The sequence below is a fragment of the Lupinus angustifolius genome, chromosome LG06 (genome assembly GCF_001865875.1).
Source record: "Lupinus angustifolius cultivar Tanjil chromosome LG06, LupAngTanjil_v1.0, whole genome shotgun sequence".
NCBI lineage: Eukaryota > Viridiplantae > Streptophyta > Magnoliopsida > Fabales > Fabaceae > Lupinus > Lupinus angustifolius.
In genome coordinates, this window is record NC_032014.1 from 10,167,566 (window position 1) to 10,184,267 (window position 16,702).

Sequence of the window (16,702 nt, forward strand, 5' to 3'; positions counted from 1 at the left end):
ATTCTAACATATATAAGCAAGCATATTTGTAACAAGTATAGTTAATGCCTATTAATACATAACTTTTAAGTTATTCACATCTTCGGAAAAGAACACATGTTTATTAAATAATTAGAGATCAATTTTTACATGATTATATTAAAGATTAATTTAAGAGAACTAAATACAATTAATTTTGAAAAAACACAATTCAATTTCAAGCTGCAAAATCTATTCTATACCGTGTACTAAATTATTAAATAATTGTTCAGATCATTTTTTTTATTAGAATAGATTACTTTAATTCCTTGATGTTTACCAAGTGCAAAAGAATACGTAATGTTGACTAGGTATATAGTCATAACTTTGAATTAATCTTAAAAATCATGCTATAAAAAATATTCTTATAGATTCTTTAATTTACTCTCAACGTAAATGACCAGCTCTTGTGGAGGATAATGAATAATTGAATATTGATAATAAAAAATTTATTGACCTTTTTTTAAATAATGATTCTCGACTATATTTATACAATAGTACAGTTTATTAAGGACTAGTATGAGTACAAACTAATATTCGAATCATCACGGTGGCTCTTATAGTCTAATGTAATTATATAAATATACAAAAGGAAGGTAAAACTTGCATCATACCTAGGAAATTCTACATGCATTGTAATAACGCGTGAAGAAACGTAGCAATATTTTATTATTATTTCAGAACATGTAACATTAATTAGTTCCAACAAAATAGCATTAACCCATACAATAATACTATTCATCATGATAATCTAATGCAAGCATATGGTGGACATGTAAATTCGTGTGTTGTGTTATTCACATTGATTCTCACTTCAACGGGTCATGTGTTCATATGTTGGAGCCATGGGTACTCCCCGGTTCATTTCAACATTTGCATCCCACCCTATAAAATAAACAATTCAGAAAATAGTTTATGGACTGATATTTTAATAGTTTTCTCACCTTATTCATATATTAATTATTATTAATATTAAGTAAAATAATACAAATGAATGTTAGATAAGGTAATAATCTAAAAAAATTTAGACCGACTATGCATAAATTATTTCTAAGAAAACTTTATGTCTATGGTGATTAGCTTTACCCTTTTCATTATTTTGATTGCTCACTTTTTTGGGAATTTCAAAGGCTAAATGAATATTCTGATGATTAATTAGAAGTTTAGAAATGTCCATCCCAAGAGTTCACAAAAAGTACCGGAGAGTTCAGATATATTTAAGGGTAAAAATATTATCACAATATATGTAAAGAGTAATAATGTTTCATTATGTCATTTTATTCTTTGTTTTTTTTCACGTCTTTGTTTCTTTTTCATGTTTCATAATGCAAGTAATGAACTACGATTTTTGGAAGATTTTATTTCTAGGAAGAGAGATAAAGTATTTCTACATATTATTTTTTATTATGTAATTTTTTCTTTTTAAGGGAGAGGGTAGAAAAAACTTCTTGAGATGAGAGTGCAATTTTTAGAATTTGATTTTTTCAGTTTCACACTTCATATTCCACAACACCTCTATTAATTGAACTGATTTTTAAAAAGACAATGATTCACATACGAGAATAAAATATTAATGGAGTTCTTTGGTGAAGAAATATACTAATAGAGTAGTAAAGTGATTAACTAAACAACACTGATTATGCACTATATTTATTGAAGACATTAGTCAGAATAGAGCCCAATTAAAAATCATGCATGCAACAAAAAAAAATCAGATTATAGTTAAGACATAATATATTTAAATAAAATATATAAGACATATCCAGCTAAAATAAAAAATCATTTTTTATGTAAAAAAACAAAAATAGAAGGCAATGACATAGAGAAATGCTAATAGTGAATAGTTCATATATATACCTGCGACCATGTCAAATCCACGATTTTTAAGCTCACGATATTCTTGACACAAGGAACATGTCTCACAAAAACAATGAACACAACAATCACAACAAGGACTCTCCTTCAACATGTATTGCTTTCTCATCTTGGTGCGATAGAAGCAAGAATATAAACAACCACAACCAGTCAAATATGAAATCACTGTATATAGTGCCCCACTAGCACCACATGCTGCAATTATTCATAAATTAAATAATAAAAGTTAATAAATTAACATTAGAGATAAAAAATGTATATATCAATGGTATAAAAGTTTTATATACTGTCAATACATAATATATTATTTATATTTAATTATCATAAATTCTTCAGAAAAATAATACAAATGAACAATAAATGATACATTAACTATATATAAATCCTTTTACTGAAATAGTGCATAGATTCATTGTTCACAAACAAACAACCCATGATGTGAATTTCCCAAGTTGTCATATTCATATATGCATAAAATAATTGAATTGATCTAGCACACGTTCAAAGGATCAGTTTCTTACAAGTTGATCCTTTATCAACTATCTCTGCAACTCGACCAAATGTGACACATGGACACCATAACGTTAAGCAACCTGAAACAAATTAAACATTAATTTATTATCAAAAGCAACATATAACATATACATAGCCTAGCTAGCAACTTTGTAATTAACTTCGCCAATTTTGTTACCTAAGTTAATAATGTACACATTTTTAATATTTGGTTAGCATAGTAGTAACTAGTAAGTACTTATCCCTTTATCAAAACAGCACATCGTTAATTAAAATTTTGTATATGATGAGGGGGCAAAGCTCTAATGTAAAGTTCACATTTTATAATTTAATAGGTATGAATCTAGACTAAATTCAAATATTTACTGATTATAATGATCTCAATCATTCATCATTGAATATTCAATGGTCTATATTGATGTACATTAAACATCATATGTATTAGATAAACCTAAATGAGGGGCTTACAACTATGGCAGTCCGAAAAACAATCACAAAGGCCGGTAGACCAATCAGATATAACTTTAAACTGGGGAGGTGGTGCTGATGTATACGGCGGCGGAACCGAGGGGTGGTTGCCGCTGTAACTCACCGGGTACCCGGGGGCAGTGGGTTGATTGTGTGGTGGGTATGCATAATCTTTGGTTTGTTGATACATGACAATAGTAGAAATATGTTTGCAAATAATTTGGTAATGGAAATGAATATGGAGATGGAGGGGTATAGTATGATATGATATGATGTGGGATGGCTCATCAATTTATGAGAAGAATTTTGTGAGCGTGTGGAATGGTTCAAGGACCATTGTAATTGACGTGTAACAATGCAAGTCATTGGTAGAAGCATACTTTTAAGTTTTCAATTTTGTAGCCTTAAATTCATTTTAATTTAATGATAGATGCATACTATTCAATTTATAAGAAGAACTTTGTGAGTGTGTGGAATGGTTCAAGGACCTTTATATTTTTGTAGCTTTAAATTCATTTTTCGATAAACACAATTTAAGAGAACAATAATGGTAGAGAGATTTCAACATCTTTTCGTTCTAAATTAAACTTGTGAATTTTGTTTGAAAATCAAGAGATGCTTGAAAAATAAATACTTACCAAAGTTAGTTGAGTTAGCCTTATTTTGGCAATGCAGCTTCCAATTTAGCTAATTGGTGAGTAATTATTATATATAACTTATTATGATTAATTAATATGTGATTAACTTATCTATTTTATCTTTTATACCACTTTTTTATTTTCTTGAATGAGTGTTGAGTAAGTAAAAGTATATAATGTTATAAAGTAAGTCGCACATCGTCTACCTCATTGTCTTGATAATGATTTAAATAAATGTTGGGCTACTCTTTTCATTGCACATTGGTTTTGAGATAAAACCTTAACATGATATTAGAGTCAGAGCCTAACTTATTTTCGTTTGTCATGTGCCAACAGATACCCTTTAGTTATGGGTCAAAGGTAACCTTTCGCCTGGTCTGACAGACTTATATGGAGAAACATGTTGGAAAGTAAGCCTCATATCGCCTACCTCATTATCCCGAGAATGATTTAAATACATATTGTGTTACTCCTTTCATTACCAATTGGTTTTGAGATAGAGCCTTGAAAATTGATTAGCTAATATGTGTTTGAGCCATTATATGCTTTGATTACTTATATAATTCTGGATATGTAAAACCATATGATGTGGATTGAAGGGGAGGGTCAGAGTGGGCTTACAATTTTGTAAGTCAGAGAAGCAGTCACAGAGGCCAGTGGACCATTCGACCTGAGGTATACGTTGTGGTGGTGGTGGTGGTTGATAGTTGGAATCGGAGGAGAAGTAAGGTGTTGCAGTACTGCTGTAGCTCGTCGGAATGTTGGTGTCGGCAGCCTCATTGCACGGTGGTGGCTTTGCTTGGTCTAAGACTTGTGGATACATACTTAAATGTTAATTGCTTGTTATAGTACTTGTGGTGTTACATGAAGTACCACAAAATTTATGACATGATATATATATGGTTGGAGTTGCATGTGAGTGCAAACTTTGGATAAATGTATATGGGAAACTATGAAATAGGTTCAACTATTTATTGTTCAACAACTTCTAGTAAAATATTTGAGATCAAATCATGCCTCCATCTTTCCTGTAACAGAAAGGTTAGCTGTAATAACCTTTGAATATATTTTTCTTTTAACCTTTAAGAATCTCGAGAGTTAATCTATATTTACGTAGAAAAATATTTTTTAACTAGTTGATTTGGTACCCATTGAGATACCTCATATATCAATGTAAGCGATGCTAAGATAATTGAAATAAGTTATATAATATGTTAAAAATATAAAATAGTTTTACATTAATAAAGCATTTTTCAATGTTATATAACTTTATAATTAATAAGGTGATTAACTCAATGTGATTTAAGAAAGAAAGTATGTATTCATCCTTAATTAGATAAAATGAGTTAATATCTTCATACATTTTAACTAATTAGATGGGGATATGTATACTCTTTCTCACTTCATACTTAAAAGAGCTTTAATCATTTTAAATAAGCCTTCCCCATCAATTTTTGTTATAAATATTATTAGAATATTGTGGGTGATGATGTGGGGGGAGCAATTAGAAATGCTTTCCAAAATGGAGAATTCCATCAACAACCACCGCACCTAGGGACGAATCACGGGGTAGGCAACCCTAGCATGGGCCCTCCCCTCCCAATGTAACTTTTTTATTAATATATATATATTACATGTTAAGTATGCTAGATGTTATGAGCATGCTTTCTTATTTTCTGTTAGGCCTTTTCCTTTTAGGGTTGGAGCTGATTTGTTTGATTTGGATACCTTGAAATTTCTCCTCGGCTTTGATTATTCTACAATACTGAGTTAAGTATAGTTTAGAAAAAATGTTTTGACGGAAAGGATCTATTTGAAAAGTAGCAACATAAAGTGTTGGACAATATCAATTACATTTCAATCGTTTAGCATTTAAATGAGAAAACCCAAATTTTCTAATATACAACTTCATATAAAAAAAAATTGGGCCTAGTTAAAGCTTTTATTTGGATTCGTCACTAAAACATTATTTAGTTGCATTGATTTTAAGAGGAAAGATGATAAAATCATAAGAAGATAGAAAAATGAGAAATTCAACTTTTTATTTATTTGGTTGAGAGTAAAAAAAAGAGAAGATGAAGGAAGTTATGGTAAGTCATATCACTTTTTATTTCTCTCTTTGTAAGTGGACATGACATACATGTTAAAAGAAGAAGATTATTATAGCTAGAACCAAGAAGAAGAAAAGAAACTCGTGTTCTATATCTTGAGTATACTTTGTAATTGAATAATGATGATGAATTACAAGGAAAAAGTCACTTATAAAGAATAACCAAACGAGAAACTAACAAATAGAATTAACTAACTGCCAAAAAACTGACTTTCTATTATTGGTTCTTAGTAACTGAATTTCACGCCAAAATTTGTTCTTCATTATCTTAACTGGTTTGGGCTGTTATTGGGCTTGGAAGGCTTGGAATCTTGTATGTCAACAGCCTCCCACAAGTTGGCATGTGAAAATTGAGCATGCCAAGCTTGGAGATTAAAGAATGGAAAGATGTTGGTGGAAGGGACTTGGTTAAGAGATCTGCTAGTTGAGAGATTGATGGAATAGGAAGAAGGTGAAGGGTACTATTTTGAACACGTTCTCGTACAACGTGGCAATCTATTTCGATGTGTTTTGTACGCTCATGAAAATTTGGGTTTGCTGCAATATGGATGGCAGATTTGTTGTCGCAGTAAAGATTAATTGGTGTTGGTTGTGGTATGTCGAGATCAGTGAGGAGATGAAGGAGCCATTGTGCTTCACAAGAGACCATTGCCATGGCTCTATATTCGACTTCAGCAGAGGACCTGGAGATTGTGTTTTGTTTCTTGCTTTTCCAAGAAATCAAGGATGAACCCATGAAGAAACACCAACTTGTTATAGATTTTCAAGTGTCCAGGAAGACACCCTAATCTGAGTCTGAGAATTCCTTGATAGTGGTGTCGTTGTTCCTAGGGAAAAGAAGACCTAGTGCAGGGGAGTGCTTGAGATATTTGAGAATGCGATTTGCTGCTACTTGATGTTGATCAGTATGGGCAGAGATGAATTAACTCAAGTGGCTCACAACATAGGACAAATCAGGTCTGGAGTCGGTGAGGTAGAGGAGTTTACCAAGCAGCCTCCTATATGAAGAAGGATCAGTTAGAGGGATTCCTAAGCCAGAGTGAAGCTTATTGTTGTAATCCATAGGGGTTGAGCAAGGTTTTGCTCCTAGCATTCCTGTTTCTGAGATTAGGTCTAGAACATATTTTCTTTAGTATAAGGTGATGCCTTTAGCTGATCTTGCAATCTCCATACCTAGAAAGAATTTCAAGTCTCCTAGATCCTTGATACTAAAGTTAGTGTCCAAAACAGATTTAGCATGTTGAATTTCATGTAAGACATTACTTGTTAACACTAAGTCATCCACATATACCAAGATGGCATTAAAATCATGTTCATCTCTCTTAATAAACAAAGAATGATCAGAGTTGGATTTAAGAAAACCTAAGGTTGTTAATACTTTAGTGAGTTTTTCATGCCATTACGTACTTGCTTGTTTCAGACCATACAATGATTTATGAATTTTGCATACAAGTGAGGGATGAGATACTTGTAATCCAAGAGGGGGTTTCATATATACATCCTCATTAAGGTCATCATGAATAAAAGTAGTGGTGACATCCAATTGATGTAAAAACCAATTATTGATGGATGCAAGGGACAAAAGGATCCTGATAGTGGTCATTTTGACCACTGGACTGAAGGTTTCTAAGTAATCAACACCTTCAGTTTGAGAATAACCATTGGCTACTAACCTAGCCTTATACCTTTCTATTGAACCATCAACCTCATGCTTAATTTTAAAAACCCATTTACAACCTATAGCTCTTTTATCTGTAGACAGATCAGTAATGGTCCAAGTATTGTTATGTTCAAGGGCAGTAAGTTCAGATTTCATGACATCAATCCAACATTCATGCAATATAGTCTATTTATATGTAGAAGGTGTATTGACAGAAGAAATAGACAATGAGTAATTTTTGTGTGCAGTGGAAAGGGAAGAGTAACTAATATAGTTAGATATTGGATACCTTATCAAGGAAGAAATTGATGGCAATTGTCCAGAAGCAAGAGAACAATGGTAATCTTGAAGATAGGCAGGAGGTTTGGTGATTCTAGAGGAATGTCGAGTCCTCTAGTTACTGGTGACAGAGGTATTGGAACTTGGAATATATTCATTTATATTGGATGTGTCTTGTTGCAAGGTAAAGTCAGAGAGGGAAAATGGACTAGTAGTGTTCAGAGGTAAGGGTATGGAAGATTGGTTAATGGTAGGTGTAGATGAAAAGGGAAATATGTGCTCAAAGAAAACAACATTCCTAAAGATGAAGATTTCTCTTGTTTTGTAGTCAAGAACAATAAAGCCCTTTGTTCCATTTTTGTAGCCTAGGAAAACACATTGTGTGGATCTTGGATCCAATTTCTGTCTATGAGAAGTGAGGGTAGAAGCATAACAAAGACTGCCAAAGACTTTGAAATGCTTGATTTGTGGCAGAGTGTTGTGCAAAACCTCAAAAGGGGATTTATTGGTCAAGTACTTAGTTGACTGCCTATTGATAAGGTGAATAACATGAGAAACAACAGTTCCAAAAGCAAGTTGGTATATGAGATTGGAAAACTAGGGATTCGGCTACAACTAGTATGTGTTGATGCTTCCTCTCAGCAATGCCATTTTGCTGAGGGGTTTCAACACATGATGTTTGATGCTCTATGCCATGTTGAGCATAGAAATCTATGAGGATAAATTATTTCCCATTATCACTCCTAATACACTTGAGATTATGCTTAAACTGAGTTTTGACAAAGGAGACAAAGTTTTTAATAAGTTGGTTTACTTCTCCTTTGTGCTTCATGAAAAACAGCCAATTGTATCTACTCTTATCATCAACAATTGCAAGGAAATATCTATGACCATGCGTGGATGGTGTAGCAATGAGACCTCATATGTCCATGTGAACTATGTCAAAAATATTAGCAGATTTAGATGTACTATTGGGATAAGGAAACTTCTTTTGTTTAGCAAGGTAACAAACTTCACAAGGTTTATCTATTCTATTACATTGTATAGATGGGAAAATGGATTTCATTATAAGCAGTTTATCATGTGAGATATGGCATAATCTATTGTGCCAAATGTTATTATCATCATAGCTAGAAAAGGTATTAATTGTATGGTTGCCTAAAAGTTCATGTTTCTGATGTACCATTGCATAGAGTCCTCTTTCAGGCTAGCTGCACCAATCATCTGCAATGATTGAAGGTCCTGTATATGGCAATAGTTGTTCAAAAATGTCAATTTACATGATAGGGATTGAGTAAGTTTTGAGACAAATATCAAGTTGAATGTAAAGCTTGGTAGATATATGACATCAGTGATATAGAGATTGGGAGAAAATACCATTGTACCAGAGTAATGTGTTGTCAAGGTAGTACCATTGGGAAATCTGATATATATGGGTTTAATTTGTTTAAAAGTTTGGAATTCTGATAAGGAGTAGCACACATGATCAGTGGCTCATGTATCAAGAATCCAACAATCAGATTTCCCAATGGTTGGTGCTCTATTATGCATACATGATGAGCAATGGTTATGTGTGGTAGGAGCAACCATAATCTGGTTGGCCATGTGAGGCTTCTGATGTGTTGGTTGCTCTATGAGGGACATGACGTCCTTGTGCTGTTCAGGGGTGAATGTTGGGGCAGTTCCTCCCTTTGATTCAGTTTCATTCTGTGTGTTGTATTCATTGATATTTTGATCTTGAGTTGGGTAGTTATTCACATTGCCTGAGTTGGAGAAGTAATTTGGTGGAAAACCATGTTTCCTATAGCATATGTCAACTATGTGACCTGTTCTGTGGCAGTAGGTGCATGTCTTACTCCCTCTACCCCCTTTGAAAATTGTTCTGTGCTCTATTCATGCTCTGGTTCCTTCCCCCAATCTGGTCTCTAAAACCTTTACTCCTTCCTCTAAACCGATTTTCAGGGTTTTCATTAGAGAAGTTGCCCAAAAATTTGTTATCATCAAGAGGCAAATTGTTTTGTCTCTCTTGTTGGATTACCATCAAGAATACCATGTTTATGGTGGGTATAGGATCTAGAAACATGATTTGGGATCTAAATGGAATATTGATCATTTAGGCCTCTTAGGAAACATATAACATATTCATATTCTCTGTATCTTTTAATAATTGGAATCAGAGTGCAAGTACATCTTACCTCACAGAAACAAGATGTGGTAGGTCTAAAGTTATCAAGTTGTTGCCACAAACCTTTTATCTGTGTGAAATAGGCTCCAACCGTGAGATTTCCTTGCTTGATGTTGTAGACTTCACCAATTAATTCTGAAATTCTGAAAGCATCACCTTGATAGTATCTCTCCTTCAAATCTTCCCATATTTCAATGGTTGTATCCATCCAAAGGATACTTTGGAGGATTGAAGGATCAACAGATTGATTCAACCAAGATACCACAAGGTTATTGCATCTTTTCCAAGAAGGGTATAGAGGATCATTGTTAGAAGGTTTTGGGAGACTTCCATCCACGAATTGAATCTTGTTTTTGGTTTCAAGAGCCAGGCTCACGGTTCTTGACCGGGAATGGTAGTTCTCACCATTAAAGACTGAATCCATCCAAAGGATACTTTGGAGGATTGAAGGATCAACAGATTGATTCAACCAAGTTACCACAAGGTTATTGTATCTTTTCCAAGAAGGGTATAGAGGATCATTGTTAGAAGGTTTTGGGAGACTTCCATCCACGAATTGGATCTTGTTTTTGGTTTCAAGAGCCATGTTCATGGCTCTTGACCAGGAATGGTAGTTCTCGCCATTAAGGACAGTTGTAACAAGCGATGCACCAGGGTTTTCGTTTGGATGAAGAAAATATGGAGTGGTTGGATCCAGGATTGGGTTCTGTTGAGTGATTTGATTCACCATTGTTTGATGAATGTAATGCGTTTAGATGAAGACTGAACTGAGAGAAGTTTCTGCAGGATCAGAAGGTAAAAGGAATGTGACGAAACGGAAACGTGGTAGAGTCACCCTCATTGAGGGTGCTCTGATACCATGTAAGTGGACATGGCATACATGTTAAAAGAAGAAGATTATTATAGCTAGAACCAAGAAGAAGAAAAGAAACTCGTGTTCTATATCTTGAGTAAACTTTGAAATTGAATAATGATGAATTAAAAGGGAAAAGTCACTTATAAAGAATAACCAAAAAGGAAACTAACAAAAAGAATTAACTAACTGCCAAAAAACTGACTTTCCATTATTGGTTCTTAGTAACTGGATTTCCCGCCAAAATTTATTCTTCATTTTCTGAACTGGTTTGGGCTGTTATTGGGCTTGAGCGGCTTGGAATCTTGTATGTCAACATTGTTCATTAGGTAAGAATCTTAATGATGAAGAATATTATATTTATAAAATACAATTTTATCCTTTAAAATTACTTCCAAAGAATTATATTCATAATGAAGTTCATTACTTTCTCTTTTCTCTCTTTATTTTTCCTATCATACCAACAACTCTTAAAATTCACTGTATTTTCCACTTCATTCTCTTTACTTATACTTTATCTTCTTTGACTCTTACCTTTTTCTTCCCTAAAAGAAAGAAAGGCTAAGTGCACCACCCGTACCATTTTCACTGCTCCTTCCACTAAACCACCATTTTCACTAAACTTATCTCAACCTCCAACAACCTAGATCCACTTTTTTCAGCTTCTTCCTATTCCTGTGGATAAAGGTGGGGAAAGGGTTAGGTAACAAGCTTAAGGTTGACATTTCAACCTTATTCATCTTTCAATCTCAACCCTCGTTTTATAATTGATAAACTGAGAGAGCATCATTTGCAAAAAAACTCAAAGGAGAACATTAACACATCAACATTGATTTATGTTATTCTTTTCATTTAATGGAGAAAGAATTTGTTGTTGTCATAATACTAATTCCCCATGAATCCTTGGTTTTGTCATGGATTAGGGAAAGGATCCATTTATGATTTTTTGTTCCACAAACTACATACATGTACCTACATATACAGAATATTATATTTATAAAATACAATTTTATCCTTTCAAATTACTTCCAAAGAATTATATTCATAATAAAGTTCATTACTTTCTCTTTTCTCTCTTTATTTTTCCTCTCATACCAACAACCCTTAAAATTCACTGTACATATAGATTGGAGAGGAAAGAAGAGAAAATGTAGGTCTGAGAGTTATGTCAGAAGTGTATTTCATGTGTCTTCGTTTTCCATTTTCCCCCCTCCAAAATCCAACTTTCAAACAAACTCTAAATGAAAATTTACTGCTCACAGTTTATTGAAATATATGAGTGAAAATATCAATAAAAAAAAAAATAATGTTAAAGTAATCATTTTTCAAACAAATGATCTTCACATCTAAAAAAACCAGCGTGAACAATACACAATTCTATCAGTAATATAATTATATTGCATTGTTATATGTGGATCATGATTTCATGTTTCAGCGGCTCATGCCTTCTTCAACTGTTGGAGCTGTTACACTCATGGCTACTCCCCTGCTCCGTTGCTCAACATTCCCATGCCATCCTAACCAATTTCAAAGAAAATCGATTTTAGTTATAAAAAAATCAGTATCAAATTATAATAACTTTTTTCCTTTTAACTTTGTTTTTCCTATGTTGATTGCTTCCTTTGTAATTTGCAGGGAATTATAAACATTCAACTTGAGTATAGTAGCAAGGACTTAAATTTTATAATTTTTAAATATCTATGAAGAAAGTGCACAAGTTTTTGCAGCATAGACTAAATATAATATTAAAGTAATAGTTGATGGTTCATACCAATGACCATGTCAAATCCACGATTTTCAAGCTCACGATATTCTTGGCACAAAGCACAAATCTCACAGAAGCAATGAGTCAAGCAATCCAAACAATTATTTCCCATCAAATTATGCTGCTGCCTCATCTTGGAACGGTAGAAGCAAGAGTAAAAGCAACCACAACAATTCACACAACAAATAAGTGTATACAAAGCCCCGCTAGCACCACATGCTGCAAATTATAAAAAATTAAATAATAATTAGTCTCATCATTAAATAATCAACAATGATTGAACTTGTCCAGAGAATTCAGTTTTCTTACAAGTTGATCCCTTGTCAACAATCTCTGCAACTTGACCAAAGGTGATACATGGACACCAGCATGTTATGCAACCTGAAAAAGTGGACATTTATTAACTTTTAGATATAAATTCAAGCCTTTAAGCATTTCTTTGTAATTAGTCTTTGACATAAAATCAAAATGTTTATAACTAATAGGTTAAGAATTTGATTCCTACTATGTATATGTAAATTAAAGTTACATTTAAACACAAATGACTATCTCGTTACGTTGGTAATTAATAGTAATATAAGACATATGGAGAAGAATCTTCTCCCATACCGAAGAGACAAATTGTTATTTTTGCAACTTGCATTGAATGGTAAAAGTGATATATTATATCTAAAGGATAAAAGTGTCACGTCTCTCCACTAGTATCCTAACTATCCTAACTGAAAGACATATATATATATATATATATATATATAGTTCAAAGGCCTATTTCATTCTAAATATTATGCATTACAAAGCTACTAAACTCAAAGGTTTTATTTTCTGACTTCTTGTTCATTGTATTCTTTGAATTGAACAGGACATGATACATGATATTCAGAACAAAAACATCCTATGCTGTTCAATCCTAATTCATCATGTTTTGTTCTCACACCAAACTCTGAATCAAGAATATAAAAACATATAAGGTGGATTGAAACAGAGGAGGGGCAGAGAGGGCTTACAATTTTTGAAATCAGAGAAGCAGCCACATAGGCCAGTGGACCATTCAACTGGAGGTTTAGGCAGAGAAAGTGGTGGTTGCTGGTAGCTGTAATTGTCTGCGGAGTACGGTGCTGAACTGCTATAGCTCGTGGAAAAACCGGTGGCGGCGGATTGGTTTTCCGGTTCTTGCTTTGGTTGGCCTGAAACTTGTTGATACATAATTAGATGCTGATTAATTGCTTGCTATAGCTGTGTTGTTGGATGAAGTAACATATATGGTTGGAGTCTTGAACTTGGGAGTATAGAATTTATAAACGTTAATAGGTGAGTTTCTATGCAATTGTAAATTTCCTTATCGTTTGAGAGAAGTCTTTGAGCTTCTTTGATGAGGAAAGTTACATCTCAATGTGAAGTTTCTCAAAATCAACTAAGATTAAGAGGACTAACGGATAGAGGTGGAAGCGGTTCCAGTTTAAACCGCGAAACCGATAAAATCGAATCGAACCAAACTACAAAATATGGTTTGGTTTCGCGGTTCGGTTCAGCTATTTTTTAAGGAACCGTTTATGTTCGGTTCGGTTTATGATTTTAGAAATTTAAGAACCGTTGGAACCGAACCGCATATTAAAGAAATATATATTAGGGAATAATGTTTTATTATTTTTTAAATTCTTCAACCAATTTTCTAGCTTAAATTATCAATTTTGGTGTGAATTGTAGTGTTATATATGTTACTAAATTGTTATTAAGTTGGTATTATATATGTCATATGATTTTGAACATATTTTCCAACTTTTGTGATATTGAGTTTGAAACTAACATATATCATATATTGTTATACGTGCATTACTACATGTGTTACTAATTATGAAATATAAGGTTATAAATGTGACTATTATATATTTTACTAATTAATATATATGTTACGAATCATGAATTGTATTGTTATGTATGATTCATAATTTTTTATGATAATAGTAGTAATGTTTATCCTTTTATGGATAAACAATATCTCTTGTAATACATTTTGAATTTTCAATTGATGCAAGATTTTTTATAAAAAAATAAACGGAAAAACCATGGAACTGAACCAAACCATTCAAGAAATGTTCGGTTCTTATAGTTAAATTTGCGGTTAATTGAGTGGAATCAAACTATATATTTTTGATCGGTTCGATCACTAAAATGCACCAAAAACTGAACCAACCCGAATTTTTACACCCCTAGTAACTAATATATATTTATATCATGTCTAATAAAATGAGATGGATGATGTAAGTCTTAATTTCTAATTATTTTTTTTATGGGGGAGAGACTCTTTAATTGTGCCCGCTCTTGTTTATAAACATGAGATGCAGGGAGGATAGAGTCATTCGATTGGTTCATGGATATTAAGTTTTTATTTTTAAATACAAGTCAAGGTCAATGGGTGTGGGCACTTAGGGCGATGCATAAACGCGTGCAACATTCTCTTCACTTTGGAGTATTACTACATTTGGTTGGTAGATTAATATTGTCATTAATATTATGAACCGATTAAAGGATAAATCTTCAGATTTTTGTATCACAATTGATAAAAGTAAGAAAAATAATTCTCGTGCAATGATAGTTTATCTTTTATTTTGAGAATTGAACATAGAGTAAGCATTAAGTGACCGATGGGTCGATATCTATATGGACCACGGTAAAACTCCAGTCTACGGTTATCTTAGAAGAAAGAGATCACACTGTCGAATGGACCTAACAAACTAATTAACTAAAAGACAATCGGTGATTGTTTTGATGGTAGAACCACGTCCACACATGTTTTGTTTGAAAATCATTGGAGCCGTGTACATATTTATTACCCTTTCTGTATATTAAAATCAAAAAATTTAGGAAAATGTTAATGGTTACAAGAAAATTGATAATTTAGAATAATATGTATACTATAAATATAAATAAATAAATATATATATATATATATATATATATATCATTAGAATGTGTACACTATAAAAATATAGAATATAATATTTATGCATTGTCAATGTAAAAATTTATATGCAATTAGTATATCATCAATCATTCATTTGTATTACTTTTGAAGAATTAATGATAGTGATAATATATAAAATTCATATATTGTCAGTATATATTTTTTTTTTCTCAAAAATATATCATTAAAATATTACAGTATAAAAAATATAGAAAAAGTGATGTATGCAATAGTGAATGATACACAAATAGTGAAGGCATCATTTACAAATCATTTTTCAATCATTATTGACTATTGGAAAAAATATAAACAAATAGTGAATGATACACATTGCATATAAATTGATACACATTGCATTCACCATTGATTTGTATTACTTTTGTTTGAGAGACAATGATAGTTAACAAATTAATGGTAGATAATTTACTGACAGTGTAAAAAACATTTACACTTCATTATATACATATTAAATCCATATATAAATATTACACTCTAAAATATATCACAACTTTTGCTATAAAGGAAGATTTTACTAATGAAAATAAAATATCATTTGTAAGAAACAATTTATCTTTTTAAATTTAGTCATTATTTAACCTTATCTTTTTCTATATTATTATTATAAAAAAGAATATAAGTCATGTCTTAAAAAATAACATTCATATCAAATAATGAGGGATAATTTTATTCTCTTTATCAACACTTACTGTTGTTGAACTTTTCTTCTAGAGATGAGGAGTCATATTGTCACAATGTCATATGCGTTTTTTTATTATGAAAAAGACCATTTTGTTTGTGCTATCACTGCTATGATCATCCATTATGAATCACAGATATTATCTATCTCATTTTCCAATGCTTAATAACTCATTATCATCAATAGAGTTTTGAAAATATAAATATCAAATAAAAATTAGAGTGTAAAATATATATATTAACAGTGTAATACACTGTTTCTGTATCATCTACCATTTATATTATTTTTATTTAAAAGTCGATGATATTTATAAATGAATGTTGGATGATATAGTGACATAGTAAAAAACTCTTACACTGTCAATATATACATCTTTTTTTCTAAAGAATAAATAACTTTTTGAATTTAAGAACATTATGTGATAGTATTTGATTGGTTGAATATAGAGTGATAGAGTTATTTTGTTATAAACAATTGATATTTGAATCAAATACACCAGCATTCTTTCAAAATCATTACAACTCATACACCAATTCTGTTAAAAGAAAACCAAATCAACTCGACAATCATTTAAAAGCTTAATTTGTTAGACTCAAAATTTATAAGTTGATTCAATTATATATATATATATATATATATGCTTTTTTTCTTAAAGTAAATTGCATTTAGGAGAAATTAT

The 16,702-nt window shown here is 31.8% G+C and overlaps 2 protein-coding genes across 4 annotated transcripts; both read right to left on the minus strand.

Moving 5' to 3' along the window:
• LOC109349747 (protein PLANT CADMIUM RESISTANCE 2-like) lies at positions 667-3,124 on the minus strand. Its single transcript, XM_019590687.1, has 4 exons — positions 2,875-3,124; positions 2,415-2,486; positions 1,876-2,088; positions 667-903 (listed from the first exon to the last, which is right to left on the minus strand). The coding sequence occupies exons 1-4, from the start codon at positions 3,062-3,064 to the stop codon at positions 833-835; spliced, it is 546 nt and encodes a 181-aa protein (XP_019446232.1). The 5' UTR covers positions 3,065-3,124; the 3' UTR covers positions 667-832.
• LOC109349746 (protein PLANT CADMIUM RESISTANCE 2-like) lies at positions 11,846-13,739 on the minus strand. Of its 3 annotated transcripts, none has more exons than XM_019590685.1 (5): positions 13,369-13,739; positions 12,674-12,745; positions 12,371-12,583; positions 12,009-12,116; positions 11,846-11,940 (listed from the first exon to the last, which is right to left on the minus strand). In XM_019590685.1, exons 1-4 carry the CDS (start codon positions 13,565-13,567, stop codon positions 12,031-12,033), a joined length of 570 nt encoding a protein of 189 aa, XP_019446230.1. In that variant the 5' UTR covers positions 13,568-13,739; the 3' UTR covers positions 11,846-11,940; positions 12,009-12,030. The 3 variants fall into 3 exon arrangements, with proteins under 3 accessions (XP_019446230.1, XP_019446229.1, XP_019446231.1); XM_019590686.1 differs by having other exon boundaries at positions 11,885-11,905; positions 12,008-12,116; XM_019590684.1 differs by having other exon boundaries at positions 11,848-12,116.

Bases quoted from the DNA above. Each gene is read 5' to 3' on its own strand.
- LOC109349747 (XM_019590687.1), bottom strand. From the start codon at position 3,064: ATGTATCAACAAACCAAAGATTATGCATACCCACCACACAATCAACCC. The intron at 2,487-2,874 runs GTAAGCCCCTCA...AATTTGTTTCAG, and splicing joins TTTTTCGGACTGCCATAGTT to GTTGCTTAACGTTATGGTGT. The intron at 904-1,875 runs GTATATATATGA...TTTATTTTATAG, and splicing joins TGGATTTGACATGGTCGCAG to GGTGGGATGCAAATGTTGAA.
- LOC109349746 (XM_019590685.1), bottom strand. From the start codon at position 13,567: ATGTATCAACAAGTTTCAGGCCAACCAAAGCAAGAACCGGAAAACCAA. The intron at 12,746-13,368 runs GTAAGCCCTCTC...CCACTTTTTCAG, and splicing joins CTTCTCTGATTTCAAAAATT to GTTGCATAACATGCTGGTGT. The intron at 12,584-12,673 runs GTAAGAAAACTG...TATAATTTGCAG, and splicing joins TGTTGACAAGGGATCAACTT to CATGTGGTGCTAGCGGGGCT.